This window comes from Lutjanus erythropterus, chromosome 3, assembly GCF_056507025.1.
Source record: "Lutjanus erythropterus isolate fLutEry1 chromosome 3, fLutEry1.hap2, whole genome shotgun sequence".
NCBI classification, from domain to species: domain Eukaryota; kingdom Metazoa; phylum Chordata; class Actinopteri; order Lutjaniformes; family Lutjanidae; genus Lutjanus; species Lutjanus erythropterus.
The window spans coordinates 9,894,066-9,910,041 of NC_139319.1; the positions used below are offsets into that span (position 1 = coordinate 9,894,066).

General features: G+C 42.1%; 3 protein-coding genes across 4 annotated transcripts; 2 read left to right on the forward strand and 1 right to left on the reverse strand.

Moving 5' to 3' along the window:
* The first annotated feature begins 303 nt into the window (after positions 1-303).
* On the forward strand, positions 304-4,851 carry actb1 (actin, beta 1). The gene is made up of 7 exons (XM_084714940.1): positions 304-456; positions 1,568-1,693; positions 2,298-2,537; positions 3,078-3,324; positions 3,413-3,604; positions 3,741-3,922; positions 4,174-4,851. The coding sequence occupies exons 2-7, from the start codon at positions 1,571-1,573 to the stop codon at positions 4,315-4,317; spliced, it is 1,128 nt and encodes a 375-aa protein (XP_084571066.1). The 5' UTR covers positions 304-456; positions 1,568-1,570; the 3' UTR covers positions 4,318-4,851.
* A 1,487-nt stretch (positions 4,852-6,338) lies between these two features.
* On the forward strand, positions 6,339-12,756 carry fbxl18 (F-box and leucine-rich repeat protein 18). Its single transcript, XM_084714942.1, has 7 exons — positions 6,339-6,518; positions 7,917-8,114; positions 8,298-8,647; positions 8,941-9,076; positions 9,351-10,429; positions 11,782-12,000; positions 12,496-12,756. Exons 1-7 carry the CDS (start codon positions 6,465-6,467, stop codon positions 12,650-12,652), a joined length of 2,193 nt encoding a protein of 730 aa, XP_084571068.1. The 5' UTR covers positions 6,339-6,464; the 3' UTR covers positions 12,653-12,756.
* Positions 12,757-13,553: 797 nt separating this feature from the next.
* On the reverse strand, positions 13,554-15,859 carry LOC146329672 (stonustoxin subunit alpha-like). Of its 2 annotated transcripts, none has more exons than XM_084714944.1 (4): positions 15,738-15,859; positions 15,232-15,286; positions 14,903-14,935; positions 13,554-14,226 (listed from the first exon to the last, which is right to left on the reverse strand). In XM_084714944.1, exons 1-4 carry the CDS (start codon positions 15,774-15,776, stop codon positions 13,706-13,708), a joined length of 648 nt encoding a protein of 215 aa, XP_084571070.1. In that variant the 5' UTR covers positions 15,777-15,859; the 3' UTR covers positions 13,554-13,705. The 2 variants fall into 2 exon arrangements, with proteins under 2 accessions (XP_084571070.1, XP_084571069.1); XM_084714943.1 differs by having other exon boundaries at positions 13,555-14,226; positions 14,903-14,950.
* Positions 15,860-15,976: the final 117 nt, after the last annotated feature.

Sequence of the window (15,976 nt, forward strand, 5' to 3'; positions counted from 1 at the left end):
ATCACATATATTTCAATTTGTTTCATACTTAAGCACTCCACTGTGTTTTACCGCATGACTTCTGAGAGGTGTATATCACACGTGTATATCATCTACGCTGCGGTAATAAAAATGATAAAGAAAGCTATAAAAGTGTGTTTTATATAAAAAACGGACCGTTCCCAGATTGATCATATTGATAGTATATAGGTTAGTTTCGGTGTTGCCTGTCCCCTCTGTCTTGTCAGAGCGCAGAGCCGTTATCTGCATGCGCCACACCCAGTGGATGCGGCAGAACCAATCAGAGGGCGCCGTGCGGAAAGTTCTCCTTTTATGGAGAGGGGCTGCAGCACGAGCTCTGATAAAAATCCTGCAATTTATTGGCCTCCATTGCAGTCAAGTTCAGACACTAAATCCTACCGGAGTGTAGCAGCTCATTCACAGCCTTCCTAACGCCGAGAACCCTCCCTCATACAGGTAAGACAACTGCGGAATGACGAGGAAAGTTTTACCTCGTCATTTTAAACGGCTTTTTATACATGTATGAGTACGTAATGTGTTTTGCAGCGAACAGCATTTAGTCCGCCGGTTAAGTTAGAATGTGAGGTTTTCTGAGTGACCGGCAAAATTCTAGGACGTTGCCGCAGTTCACTAATTCAATTAACGCTATTATTAATTATTTCAAACACCAGGCAGTTATTTTACATTACAACTGGATGCAACCAGTGACGTAAACGGTTTAGTGTGGATAACGTGTTGGCATGCTGTCGTTTACATTCGACCAGATAGTGTGAAATAACCCGGCTGCATCCCATGCTGTCACCGCTTCCATCAGTTCAACAAATCAGACTTGCGTTAGTTAAATCGCTTGACCTTCTCGCTTACATGTAAAGCACCTCTGCTTTGGCACGGCGTCCGGATCCGCTGTCTCAGATTTCACACTCGGACAGATGATGGCAGATTAGACGGATTCATTTTAAAAGACTTAGCTAGAGCTAAACTAAAATTGCACGCAGATTAAGGCGTGTAGAACCGGCGAACGGTTGATGTTGTAAGTCATTTGATAAATAAGTGAATGTCAGTTAGGGGTTGCCCCCCCCCCCTCCTCACATAACCTTGTAACTATGGTGATCACTACATGACGACGGTCCACCTGCTGACTGACATGACAGGCGATGGAAGTTCGTTCATCTAAACCCTTAGTTAAAAGCGCGTTCGTAAAGTGCCTATTATCGATGTGTGGATTCAGTTATGATGATCCCAGTTGAAGGGAGTGGCCCGACTGTCGGTGTCATCTGAGGTTTAACGACACACGGGGCGGCTTCACGGGCCGGGCTGCCGCCGCCGTCTCTAAGCTGCTCTCGCTTTTGCCTTATATGGCCATGGCCAGACCGAGGGAGAAACTGCCTTTGTTTCTCGGCTCTGGATTTGTACTTGAAACCTGCGCCACTGCGACATCCAGCGGCCAGTCTCTGTAACGACAGGGCTTTAATTAACCCAGATGATGTTTGCCAGATGTAACACAAGTGTCATACAACATCCGTTTTAACACGTTCTCCTTCCCCTTTTTTTAATCCCTCTTCTCCAGAAAATGGAAGACGAAATTGCCGCCCTCGTTGTTGACAATGGATCCGGTATGTGCAAAGCTGGCTTTGCAGGAGACGATGCTCCACGCGCTGTGTTCCCCTCCATTGTTGGACGTCCCAGGCATCAGGTACAGTATTCCCATAATATTATATAAAAACCATAATTGATAAAATTTGTCAAATCTATTTATTTATTTTACTTTTGTTTACTGAGATTTGGTTTTAACATTACTAAGATACATTGTAACTAATATATAATAGTCCAACTGATGTAAAACTATCCTGTTAAGGAATGAAACAAAACAAGGTAACAACATTAAATGAAAGAGATTGGACAGCATTTTCTAGGAATATGTCAAGAGTCTCATAATTCTTCAAGAATGTAAGAAAAGAATTCCAAACCTCATGAAATTTGGTTGATTTCTTTTGTTAGTCTGTATGACAGCTCATTTACATCCCTCCAACAACAATGAAGCATCTTGCTTGTAGTTGACATAAATCTGTCATTTAATTCTCTTTGCTGTTTGACGTACAAATGAAGAATACAGATTTTAGGGACAGTGGGGGACTGGATTCAAAGTACTTTGAGAAAAGCACTGTACAGTTAGATTCCAGGGCTTTTGTATCTCCTGACAGCTTCATAAGTGGTGAAATTAAGTGCCTTTCTCAGATACCAGGAATATTTGGATTCCACTTCTGTGAATTAATTTTAACTTCCTTTTTGCTTCCTAGGGTGTGATGGTTGGTATGGGCCAGAAAGACAGCTATGTTGGTGATGAGGCACAGAGCAAAAGGGGTATCCTGACCCTGAAGTACCCCATTGAGCACGGTATTGTCACCAACTGGGACGACATGGAGAAGATCTGGCATCACACCTTCTACAACGAGCTGAGAGTTGCCCCTGAGGAGCACCCAGTCCTGCTCACTGAGGCCCCCCTGAACCCCAAGGCCAACAGGGAAAAGATGACCCAGGTAAAAAAAAAAAAAAAAAGAGGCCTGACACACTATGACCTTTCCTCCTGATCAGCAAAACCTACCCACGCAACAGGAAAATGTGTTGCCACTCAGGGCGTTTCTTCCTCTGCTCAATCTGTTCATTTCCTCCTGCTCCTTAAATCTCCAGGGTTCCTCTGTCCTGTGCTGATCTTTTCATCTCTGCGGATGGTTCAGGTTTCTATTTCTCTGCACTGTGATGCTTCAGGAATGACTTACTGCAGCATGGTCACTGCTGTTTTCACATTAGGTGTATTCTAAAGTAGATCTAACTACACTGGTGGCTGCATGATGCAACAGATGACGTTAGAGCAGGATGCTGCACTCATCTTGTACAGCCAACATGGAAAATTAAAAGTATATGTTATTGTAATAACTGGTTTTAGTATGGTGTTTATACTCAAAATGAAACAAGGCAGTGTGGTGTGCTTTTCTTGATCTGACTGCACTAACCCATACTTCAGGTTACTTTGACTCATTCATTCAATGACTCATCTCTTGTCTCCTCTCTTCCTCCAGATCATGTTCGAGACCTTCAACACCCCTGCCATGTACGTGGCCATCCAGGCTGTGCTGTCCCTGTACGCCTCTGGTCGTACCACTGGTATCGTCATGGACTCTGGTGATGGTGTGACCCACACAGTGCCCATCTACGAGGGCTACGCCCTGCCCCACGCCATCCTCAGGTTGGACCTGGCTGGCAGGGACCTCACAGACTACCTCATGAAGATCCTGACTGAGAGGGGTTACAGCTTCACCACCACAGGTCGGTACACAAGCATGGACTCCAAAATAAGCAGATGGTTAATGCTAAAAACGAATCAGGAAATAAAACTTCTTTTCTTGCCCTACAGCTGAGCGTGAGATCGTGCGTGACATCAAGGAGAAGCTGTGTTACGTTGCACTGGACTTTGAGCAGGAAATGGGCACCGCTGCCTCCTCCTCATCCCTTGAGAAGAGCTACGAGCTGCCTGACGGACAGGTCATCACCATCGGAAACGAGAGGTTCCGTTGCCCCGAGGCCCTCTTCCAGCCCTCTTTCCTTGGTAAGTTAAGTCAGGAACACTAAATTGTTAAGGTAGAAATCTATTTCAGTCAGCTTGTGTTCCATAGACTTATCAGCTGCTACAATCCCTAATCAAGTGACACACTAACATTTACTTTACACCCTCTTTCTAACAGGTATGGAGTCTTGCGGTATCCATGAAACCACCTTCAACAGCATCATGAAGTGTGATGTGGACATCCGTAAGGACCTGTACGCCAACACTGTGCTGTCTGGTGGTACCACCATGTACCCTGGCATCGCTGACCGTATGCAGAAGGAAATCACTGCCCTGGCACCCACCACCATGAAGATCAAGGTAAAAGTCATCCTCATTACTCACTCTCACTTCCTCCCTGAGGCAACAAGGAAATCCATGTTCCAGAAAGCTCGTTACCTCTACTGCCACTCAGTGGACAAGCATGATTAATGCAGTAGCCATTCTGTTTTACTTGACTTTTACTTTCTAGGGCATTCAGACTTTAGATACTTGCAGCATGTAGATGCATTAGCCAGCAAATGTGGACTGACTTTAGTATTTTAACACATTTTTCATCTTTCTCCTTGCAGATCATTGCTCCTCCAGAGAGGAAATACTCTGTATGGATCGGTGGCTCCATCCTGGCCTCCCTGTCCACCTTCCAGCAGATGTGGATCAGCAAGCAGGAGTACGATGAGTCCGGCCCCAGCATTGTCCACAGGAAGTGCTTCTAAACAGACTGTCAGTCCCCTCCCCCGAAACACACACTGCTACAAACCCAAACGACTGGCTCTGCATACATGCCTACACCAACACACTGGTGTATGCTGAGCCCACAACACCTCTTCCCATTTTCCCTCATCACTATGGCTATGGCACCATGCCCCCTGATGGGGAGAAACTCTGCAGGAAGTCCAGAGCGTGTCCCAGGCGGTGTGAATGTGTGAGGAACATGATGTCCATTGTCGTGTTTGTGTAGGTCATTCCAGATGTGTTTGTTCACCACCTTATTTGCCTCTATGAAGGTTTATTCTCTGGTGGGCCCACAGCCCAACAGACCTGTAGTATTGCTTAATATGTAAATTATGTAATCTGAAACTTGTTTTGTTTTTGTACTTTCAGCCTTAAACGATACTTGGTCCAGTTTGTTTTTGTCATTATGCAAAAGACAAAGCTTCTACCTTGTATGGCGGTGTATGAAGGTTTGTGCATGGGGCTTCAAGCCTCTGGTGTACACAACAACCCAATAAAGCGCACATGTCTGAGAATCTGCTCTGTCTACTTGGTCTTTATTACTTAATATAAGTCCTGGGATGATTAAAATGTATCAGCCACACACCATGTGAAATGATCTTCTTCCACTCCAGCTTTTCCTTACAATAAACTCGTTTTTGTAGAGGGAGACAGAAGGTCAACAGCATATGCCCCATAGAAATGGTATAAACAATCTGAAAACTGGGAACCTGAAAAATAATTTAAGATGCAGTTTAGCAGTGTCAACTTTTCTTAGTCATAAATTTGTAATAAACATTGTATCACATCATGCACCTTTTCACATTTTGAGTGTCTAAGGGCTTATTACACTGCTTTGTTAAAAACTTGATTCTGATTGGTTTAACAATCATTTTAAAATCAACATTTTAAAATAAGTACTGATTTTTTTTGGGGGGGGGGGGGGGGGGTGAGTGTAAGTAACCGTGTAATGAATGGGAAAATGTACAACAAGCAGGTCGTTATTGTGAAATAAACCCAGACTGGGTGGGGTCTTGATCATTGCATCATCCCAGTTTTGATTGAAGTATACGACAGCCGCTCCCATGCTCTATCATGTCTCATGAGTTGGTGGAACAATTTTTGGGTTGATGCCATCAATTACACAGATTTGGTGCACAAGTTTTATCGTTTTTGACCCCTGGATAACTGCTAAAAATGCTTTAAAAACTCTTCAAAATAACTCAAATTCCAGTAAGACCTAATTGTCACCTTTCAAGCATGCAGGCCAGGTATGTGGTGTACTGTAAAGATGGGTGGAGAATCACTTCACTCTGAAAAATTATAGTGCCATCATGTGGACAAGTAATCACCCGTGGCAGTGATTCCTTAAGTGTGGGCTGAGATCCACTGGTGGGCCGTGAAGGCCCTGCAGGTGGGCAATGAGAGGTTATGAAAAATAAATAAATGTGATTAAAGGTTTGAGTGGTGCCATAGAAGATTTTCAGATTTCAAACTGGGCCGTGGCATATATCAGTTTGGGAATGGCTGATCTATGGAAAAAAAAATTGTATTGGATTTTGTGTTCAGTGGGTTGGTTGATAATATGAATTACATAATCCAACTTCTGGTAAAATCTACATTCACAAATAGAAATGGTCTGACACCAAACCCTATTTTCATTGATTCACCATTGAACTGAAGAAACATGGTACTTTAATTGAATATGTGAAATAAAAAAAAAGCCACAACGGCTTTCAATGTTTCAGTAGGCGTACTCTTTATTTAACTACTTCTTCTTCTTCTTCTTCTTTATTTATTAGTTTTTATTTGGACTAATGAATGAACCCCACTAGCATGTACATTTTTTTTTACATTTGTACGTTGTTACTTCTCTGTTGTAAGCAAAGGAAGTAGAATATATAATTGTATATAAATAAGTAAGTAAGTAAGTAAATAAATAGATAAATAAAACACGAATTAAAAAAACGAATTGGACCGACAGGAAGTGTGTCCGTCACTGATAAAATTCCGTCATTGTGCAGCAGCAAACGAAGTCCGCCCAGTCAACGGCTGGACGCCCAAAAGGCTGCGATTCAATGTAACGTCAAGCTCAGACTCATCGAAACATGAATCTGTGTCTGGATGGTCATCTGACATCCTGTCGATCATGAGTGAGACCGTGGGAGGGATTTCAGAGGACATGGATCGACAGATTGAGCAGGTGGGTTAACCGACACACCTCGGCAACACATTCACAGTAGTTAACGGTAAGGCGGAGCAGAGCGAGTGAAGCTAACTTTAACGCTAAATTAAGCTTCACCCAAATGTCACTTAACTTTATCAACCAAGTTTGGTCATTACACAGACGCGGTGTGACATGTTTTGATGTCCGTTGTTGTTTTTCAAAACTTATGTCCAAGTTAACTTGATAATGAGCAAAAATTCTAAGCTAGCTGTTTTGGAAATGAGTGGACAGACAGAGACACTTAAGATGGTATTGATACTGATATATAACGCTCCTGTTGTAATGTTATATTCCTTTGAAATCAGCTAGCTTAAGCTACTGTAGCATCGTAATTAGGGCTGTGTATTGGCAAGAATCAGGCGCTATGATATAGGCATCACGATACAGGGGTTACGACTAACAATTATTTTTATTGGTTAATCTGGCAATCATTTTCTCGATTAATTGATTAATTAATCGTGTCATAGTTTTGTCAGTTGAAAAATACCTATTTTTCAAGTAGTTTCTGTAACGATTATTTTCATTATCAATCAGTCAATCTCTTGATCATTTTCTCCATTAATCAAAAAGTTATTTGGTCCATAAAATGGTGAAAAATATTGATCAGTGTTGCTCAAAGCCCAAGATGACATCCTCAAATGGCTTGTTTAGTCCACAACTCAAATATTTTCAATTTACTGTCAAAGATGAGTAAATATACTAGAAAATATTCATATTTATGAAGCAAAAATCAGAGAATTTGGACTTTTTTCTTCTTAAAAAAATGCCTCAAGCTGAGTAATCGTTTATCACAGTAGTTTGTGATTAACTTAATAACTGATTAATAACCAATTCATTGATTAATTATTGCAGCTCTAGTTTCCATTTATACATCATCTATAATGTTAGTGAATAATATTCCGACTAAGAGTGAGCAATATGGCTAAAACTGTCTCTTACTGTATATGTAATTTTATCTTGCAATATCCATATTGGCGTCATTTTACATTTTCTCAAAAATTAATTAGCAAAAAGTGCACGGATGAAATAATCAGAATGAAGTACTTGACAAACATCTGCCTGATGTAAAAATTATATAAATATCCAGTAAGACTATACTGAATACAACCAGATACACTGAAAGGACCACAGTATAAACAACATAGCAAAATTTCTGACCATGCAAAAATGTATATCATCTCAGTCTATAAATTTGTCATATTGCCCAAATGCAATCTCGTGTCTCAGCTTCTTTCTCTGTGTTGGACCTATATAACAAAATACCAAAAATTGCTAGCAGACATTAATTAAAGATTTGTACCATCTTTGTAATTCTTTTCAATACACAGATGGTTAAAAGCACCTAACCATGACACTGTTTGCTATCTGTCTCAGGCCGTATGTGACGAGGACACTATGTCCTCTACCTCGGTGGGAATGTCAGACTTGTCCGACGAGATCCTGCTGTGCATCCTCCGTCATATTCCAGTGTGTGACCTGGTGATGAATGTGGCGAACGTCTGCCAGAAGTTACACACACTGTGCCATGATAAGACCCTGCTCTCAAATGTCAGCCTGTCGGAGGAGTATCTGGTAAAGCTTTTTAAAAAACTTTTATTATCATTTTAACTGAATGAGTTTGTTGAAGTAAAGATCATTATTAATCTTCAGTTTCATGCATGTGTCTGGAACTTTGTGTATATTTTAAAGTCATTTCTTGAACAACACACTAGAATATATTTAATAAAATGAGGGTTTCGTTTGTTTTTTTCCCAGGCTGACGATCTGTTGGTTCGGCACATGCTGAAGCAGCTAGCCAATCAGGTGCAGTCTCTCAGTCTGAATGGCTGCTACTGGCTGGCCAGCTCTACGGTGGAGAGTTTTTCTCGCTGCAGAGGAGTGATGCACCTCGATGTCACCGGCTGTCGCCTCTCTCCTCATTGTCTCTCCCATCTCCTCTCCTCCCTCTCTCTACTCAAATCATTTGCTTTTGACGTGAGGCCAAACTTCAACTTTGCTATGCTCAGTTCAGCGGCGGTGGAGACACTGAGCCGCCTTTCGGAGCTCAGACAAACGCTGTTGACGCCGAGTTATGGTGTGGTGCCATGTTGTGCCCAGCTCCGCAAGTAAGAATCTGTTGGATTACTGTGATTTCAAATAATGTCCCGAATCACCTCCTGCTTGGCGCACTGGCTGTAGCATATGTGCATCATGTAATGTTCTTAAAAAATCCAAATTCTTTGGGTTTTTTTTATTTTGATGGACCTTTTTAAGTGGCTAAAATGCCTTTTGTTGACACTTCTCTTAAATGTTAGCATTCACATTACTGTTTCCGTCTAAGGGCACACAGTTGTTTTACCGCTGCAGTGTTAAATATGTGTGTGTCTTTCTGGTTTCCATGTGTGTCTCTGCACTGCAGGCTGATGCTGCAGTTTGACATCCCAGATGTGACCAGAGAGGGTGTTGGTGTTTGCTGTCAGTTAATGGTGGGTCAGAGCAGTGTGCCACATTACCAACAGCTGGAGGAGTTCACTGCCAGGCTGGCTCCAGGAGAGGTGAGTTTGTTAGTGTGCATGTACACATAATATGTTCCCATACATCTGTAATATAAACTCAGTTATAAGATACAAATGGGGATATTCTCTGAGATTTAAAAAAAATCATGAATTTACAAGAAAAAAATCAAAGCATAGAATTGTATTGTACAAATTATATTATTTATTATTTAAGCTCTCACAGGCTACATAAAATGAGGTGCCAAACGCATGTGCTGTGCACTGTAGTACTGTGCAGTTTGTGATTAGTGTATCTGTGTGTTGATGGTTGTAGGTAAATCAGACCCTGCTCCTGCTCTACCTGGCTGTGTTCAGCGTTCACGTTCCAAAGCACCTCAGAGTTTTCCTTGTGTCGATTCCTGGCCCAAACCCCGCTCACTGGCCCGCTGCTCCGTCACTGGCTCAGAGTTTGGGTCAACGAGGTGACCTGGAGGCCCTGCAGCTGCCTCGCTCCTGGCTGGACTCCTTGTCCCTCAAGCGAGCCCTGGAGGGAAACAGCCCGAAGCACCTCAGCTTCAGCCGATGCCCAGCACTGTGGCCACAAGTGTTCCAGTCGCTGCTAGGGGGAGGAGTCAAAGATGCGACGCAGCTCATCAGCCTGAACCTCAGTGGGATCAACCAGGTCCTTTACTCCGAGTGCAGGAGTGTGGAGGATCAGCTGGTTCCTGAGACAATGAGCCGGTTGGCTGCTGGGTGTTCCAACATTAAACACCTGAACCTGATGCACACACACTATCATCATGAAAACTCATCGGGGCTAGGTGGAGAAACACACCTGTGTGCCAGCTTGGCCAAATTCAGAAACCTGCACTCCCTCACCCTGCCTGCCTGCGCTCTGTCAGACGGCGTAAACACACATCAGATCTCGACGAACAACACGTCTCCCTCTGCGCTGCTCCTGGGGTTAAAGAAGGCTCCTCGTGTGGGGCTGCAGAACTACAAGCCAGATTCAGAGTCTTCTCTGTCGGGGGACAGCACCTCAGGGCTCACGCAGCTCATAGCTGGCTGCCCTCTGTTAGAGACCTTAGAGCTCATTGGTCCAGGTTTTGTCTCTGTGCTGCCTCGGCTCGAGCCTTGCAGCCGTGCCAGCGTTGAGCCTCGTGGCATGTGTGCGTGGGCACGAGGAGTTGGCGATGCACACTTAGCGGCTCTTGGGGCTTTGCCTCGATTACGCCGCCTGACTCTGGCTGGGCTTCCCGGGGTCGTTGGGGGGACAGGGCTGGTACAGGTGTCCAGGCAGTGCAGAGATCTACAAGTATTATCCCTTGCCAACATGGGATCACTAAAAACCATGAACTACTCCCCTGCCTTGCTGGACACACTTAGGCAGTGCACACAGCTGCAGGAACTCAGGTTAGAAGACGTCTTTGTATTTGTAAACATTAACCATCTGACAGAAAGTAGTCAGAATTATTGTTATATTCCCCTTTAGTTAACAGATTTTCCCTCTTTACAGTAAAAGCAGTTGTTAATTAATTATAATATCATATTTATTGTTATAATTAATCATTTAAAGGGATAGTTAGTATTATTTATGTATGGATGTATGAGGTACTTACCCTTTGTTAGTGTACTATTGATGCTGGCTGGCTTGTCCCCAGTTAACAGAAGCAGAGAGGGGCATGAACATGGGAGTTAACCAATGAACTGCTGTGGACAGGGCAGCAACAAAGGTGGTGCACATAAAAAAAAAGATCAGTTTAAGGGTTCACTACATGTAGAATATTTTCTGTGCTTAACCTTAGTGTCAGACAGCCTTTTCTGACAGGAACCTGACACTGTATAAATCAAGTATTGCGCTCTCCAAACCAACTGAACTCCATTGGCAAAATCTCCCAGAACACGTGGGCTGCTGATCCATGGCTGCCTCAGTCTGTTTGTGCTGGGTGGCTTCTTGTGTGCTTCATAGTTTGTGAGAAATAACACAGTAACATAAGCAAACTAAGGAAATGGTAGAGCAGGAAATCCTGTGTTCTCTGAGGTAAAATTACTGATTTCACCTATGGAGTTTGGTTGGTTTGAGTGATATGTTGCTTATGTAAGGGTGGTTTCCCATCAGAAAAGGCCACCTGATGGCAAAATAAAATACTGAAAATGTTCAAAATATAGTGTACACTTAAACTGATATTAATTATTTTAGGTGGGCCTTTTTTGAAGTTGCTAAGATACGTTTCACTGCTGACCCCGTCCACAGCTTAGCTTCTGTGATGGTGCCCTGAACTGCCTCTATACACCGGGGTTGTGCTGACCTGCATCTACTGTAAGTAATACACTGACTATCAGTAAGTACCTCATACAACCCAACTTCAACCCAGACTATCCCTTTAATCTTAATATTATTTTCTTTTCTCACCGCAGTGTTTAGTAGATTAAGAACCATTAAATGCTTGACTTACTTTGTAATAACACAAATAATCCAACCAATGTCTCAGCTGTTTTGTTATAAATCTCTCTGTGTTTTATTAAACCTATCAGAAAATGCAGAAAGAGCAGATTGCATTTTTTTCTGATAATTGTGGGAGCCCCCAAACAGGAAAACCATACATTAAGATTTATCTTGTAGTTTGATGTAGTGTTTCTGTTATTTTTCTTTAAAGGTGGTTCTTACCTTCACTACCAAATATAGTACACCAGTTAGTCCAGGTAAATTTCAGTTGTTCTGTTTGTTTGTTTTCATGTACTAAACATTGTGTCTTTGTGTTTAGGTTAGAGCAACCCTACCTGAATGCCAACGCATCATTCTTTGAGGCGCTGTCCTGTTGCTCTCGTCTGCAGCGTCTCTGCCTTATCTCACGCAGTGGTACCTTTGACCCAACAGCGACAGAAACCTTCATGGAGCGATGCCACCATGTCGTTATGTGCCACATGTTCATGGGCGGCACCTTGGCAGCTTGTCGCAGACTGGAGAAAACTCTGTTGGACAGGTCGGTGCTTGTGTCTGAGGACATGCTGTACATCAGACATTAAAGCGGTAGTTTGGATTAATTAATGTGGGGTTATATGAAGTACTTATCGACAGTCAGTGTGTAGATGACAGTCAGCAAGCCCCCAGCTTGGAGAAGCAGAGAGGAATGCCAGGATGTAACCTAAGCAATGGGCTGTTGTGGACAGGGTCAACAACAAAAGTGTTTTAGCCACTTAAAGAAGGCACATTAAAAAAGATACGCTATATCTGGAATATTTTCACCACTTAACTTTGCCATCAGAAAGACTTTTCTGATAGGAAACCATGGATACATTAGCCAAATATTGCTCTTTTCAAAATGACCAAACTCCATAGTAATTTTACCTTGCAGAACATGGGAATTACTGGCCCAGCACTGGAGTTAGTTTGTTGTTGCTTGTGTTATTTTGTGACTTCCCTTTAAATGGCAACAGACGTCTCAAATTCACCTTTTCATGTGTTTTGTTTCTGTTAGGTTTAAAGGTGAACGCTCAGCCCTGAGTGTGGTCATCTATCCATTACATCATGAAGACCTGTATTCAGTCATCAGAGCCATCCCGCTAACGCTGCTGGATCGGATAACCTTGTTCCAGAGCCACGTGGCCCAACCGCCACATTTATCACCATTGTGACATCACCAGCAATCTTCAGTATGATTGGTGCTCAACAGCTGAGGTGCTCGGACTGTTTTTTTGTTTTGTTTTTTTTCTGCAGGAAATAAAATTCACAAATGAAAGACTGACTGTCATCTCCACAGTGATTACTGATTGTGTTACATCATCAACGGTTTCAGGCTGCTCCATAACAACATCATCACGTTTCATTACAGGAAAGAGTGATGATGGTCTTCAAAGGGAAATTTGCTTTGTGAGACTGGTAGGGAGTTTGGTAACTGTTCCAGGACATTTCACATTTGCCCCTTAAGTCCTGCCCCTTTTCACTCCTTGCCCAATGATAGCTGAGCAACCTTGGTATTTTGGTCTCCTTTTCTGTTTCCTGTACTTATAAATTATATGCTATGTGCTAGATTTGTCTCTGTTGAAAAGTAAACCAATTTTGAGGATGCTTAAAAGTCACTTACCCGCAAAAGTGACATATATTGGCATCTTAAGTTAGCTAACTAGCTAGCTAATCTACATCAATCATTAGCTACATAGTTAGCTAGCATTTTGCTCACTAGCTAACTTAAGATGTGACCATATATGTTAGTTTTACAGGAAAAGGAGAAAGTTGACCGAGGTACCAAGTTTGCTCAACTGTACTTGGAGCATAGAGCAAAAGGGGGCGGGACTCAGGAAGGGTCAGTTGTGGTTTCTGACTCAAACATCATTTCTGTTACCACATAACAATGTTACTTTAAAAATAAGTGCCAAAAATATAAATTAAACATGTATTTGTTCACAAACCTTGTACAAAGGACCTGAATCAAATGATGCCAATAAACATATAAATTATTTTTAATTCTTGTCTGCGTCCCATTTGTCTACTTGTCATACTATTGTCTTTAATAAGTTAAAAGTCTTCCTGATTTAAAAAAAAAGAAAGGAAAAGTTTTGCAGTCATTTCAGTTTGTCATGTTTGTGGGTGTTTTGTGGCATCCATGCTCATCCTCACTCCTGTAAATGATCACCAGTGGACCAACATTTGCTGACATGATACAGAGTGGACACTTTTTGCGTGGACCTCTACTCCAGGTCACACAGCTGGGCGGTGCGTGCGAGCCACAGGCCGGGGTGGAGCGGCTTTGTGAACGTGGCTTCAGCTCTGTGCATCAGCTGCAGCGTCATGTCACGGACACAATAATAGGCCAGAATACCCGCCTTATGATCGAGGTACACACCGACCGTGGAGGACTGAGGCTCCGGCACTGCAATCTCCTCATCGTTGTGCCTGAAACATTTATTGTTTCTGTCCAAGCACAAACTCCAGGATTTATCTTGGCAGCCAAACGCACACTCACAATAATAGTCAGATCTGGGGAGATCTTTGTAGGCCACTGCTATTTCTATGGACCCTTCAAAGTCCACCTCCCAGTAAGCACGTCCCGACAGACCCTCTTTACACAGAACCTGAAAGAGGTGAGAGAACCTGTCCGGGTGTTCAGGATAATCCTGGACTAAATCCGTCAGCTCCACCTTCCTGTTCCCCTCGGACAGCAGCAGCTCTCTGTAGGCTGTGTTTGGGTCCAGGGTGAGATGGCAGTAATCTGTGACAAAAGAGGAAGAAGTGGACAGATGTACAAACACTGATGAGTCACTGGTGTTTATTTCAGGAATACAGCAGCACTCTAAACGGATGATTTAAAAAACTTTCTCTTGTACAGTGTTTCCACCAGATGAGGTTTTTTTTAATGAAAGTTTTGACATTTTGTGAAGTACACTTGTTTGGTTTCTTGCTGAGAGGTGGTTCAAATGAGAAGATTAATACCACTCTTGTGTTTTTTCTATAAATATTAAGCTACTGCTCACAGTTACACTTGAAACGGGGACATTGATTAAGCAAAAACTACCAAAAAAAGTGAAGCTTTGCTGCACATCCCTGTTTTACATTATTGCAAACTGAACATCTTTATATTTTGGACTTTTTGTCAGATGTTTTCTTATGTTTTATAGTCCAGACATTTAATCTATTAGTTCATGAGACAAAATCCAGCTCTGTGTCTTCTGAGAGGAAAGTTGCCTAGTATGTGCAGAGTTACAACTAAATAAAATTAATGCAACCATGACATTCCCTGACTCCCATATTCAACTATGTTCAGTACAATACAAAGTGAACTACAAATATCTATGGTCTGTCACAGTTATCTGTGTGTTTGTACTGTTGTCTCAGGATTTGTGGAGTGTTATCAGGTTTTGAGATAAAAAAAAAAAAAAAAGACTCACATCTTAAGAGGTCAGCTCTGGTCTGGGGTTCATCTGTCAGGGAATCATCTGCAAGTTTCATAACAAACAAACACATATATACACACACCAAAAATGATTTTTTATATAAATGGTGCTTTGCTTTATGTGACCATTTTAGAAGTCTCAAGTCAATTTTATGTATATATCCCAGTATCACAAATCACAACTTGCTTTGCCTTACAATCTGTACGGTGTGTGACACCTCAAACCCCCAAAAAACTAAAGATGAACTCTGCAGTAACACTAATATGTTTTTTATGGAACAAAGGTCAGTCATTTTGTTATATGGGTGTGTGTTTGCTGTGTACCAGGAGCAGGCGACACAGGGCGGATGGGTGGAACTTGCTGGTCTTGTTCAGGTGCCTGTGGAAATCAGTATTAAATGTGTATCTCTGAAGACTAAAAATATATGTAGAACAATTATATCACAACAGTCATAAATCATTCACAGGTAAAGGTACAATTCTTAAACAAACATGAACATTGGAGCCCCCTGCTGGGATAAACTGACACTATTATATGGCCTTCATTGAATAGTAACAATGTTGTATGAAGCCCGTTTGCTTTTTCAATCTGTTATTTGCTGCCTTATTTATTTATAGCTTAAGTTCAGCTGAGTTTTCATTGTGTGAATTTACTGATTTTTTTATGTTGCAGAATGCAGAATAAACAAAGTTTTAAAAAGTGTATGAAACTGCAGTTATTATTGTTCATCTATTACATACAGATCTACAAGTCGAGTCATTTCACAATATCATGAGAGTGTCAGATAACGTTTGATAAATTAGCTTCACTTTATTTCACACATTTTTACCATTGGCGCTGGGGGTTCTGCTCCGTCTCTGTCTTCCATTCCTGTGAATCTCGTTAAAACTTGGATCCAAAAAGTCTGTGTCTAGTCTGACAGCTTTAGCTGTTTTTTTAAAAAATAAATAAATAAATAAACAGCCTTTAAATACTCTTCCTCAGACTGGCTCGCCGTCTTCACCTGATCTTACCCAGGGAGAAACGCAAAAATCAAGTACATAGCCAGCTGAGGGCAGTGGCGTACAT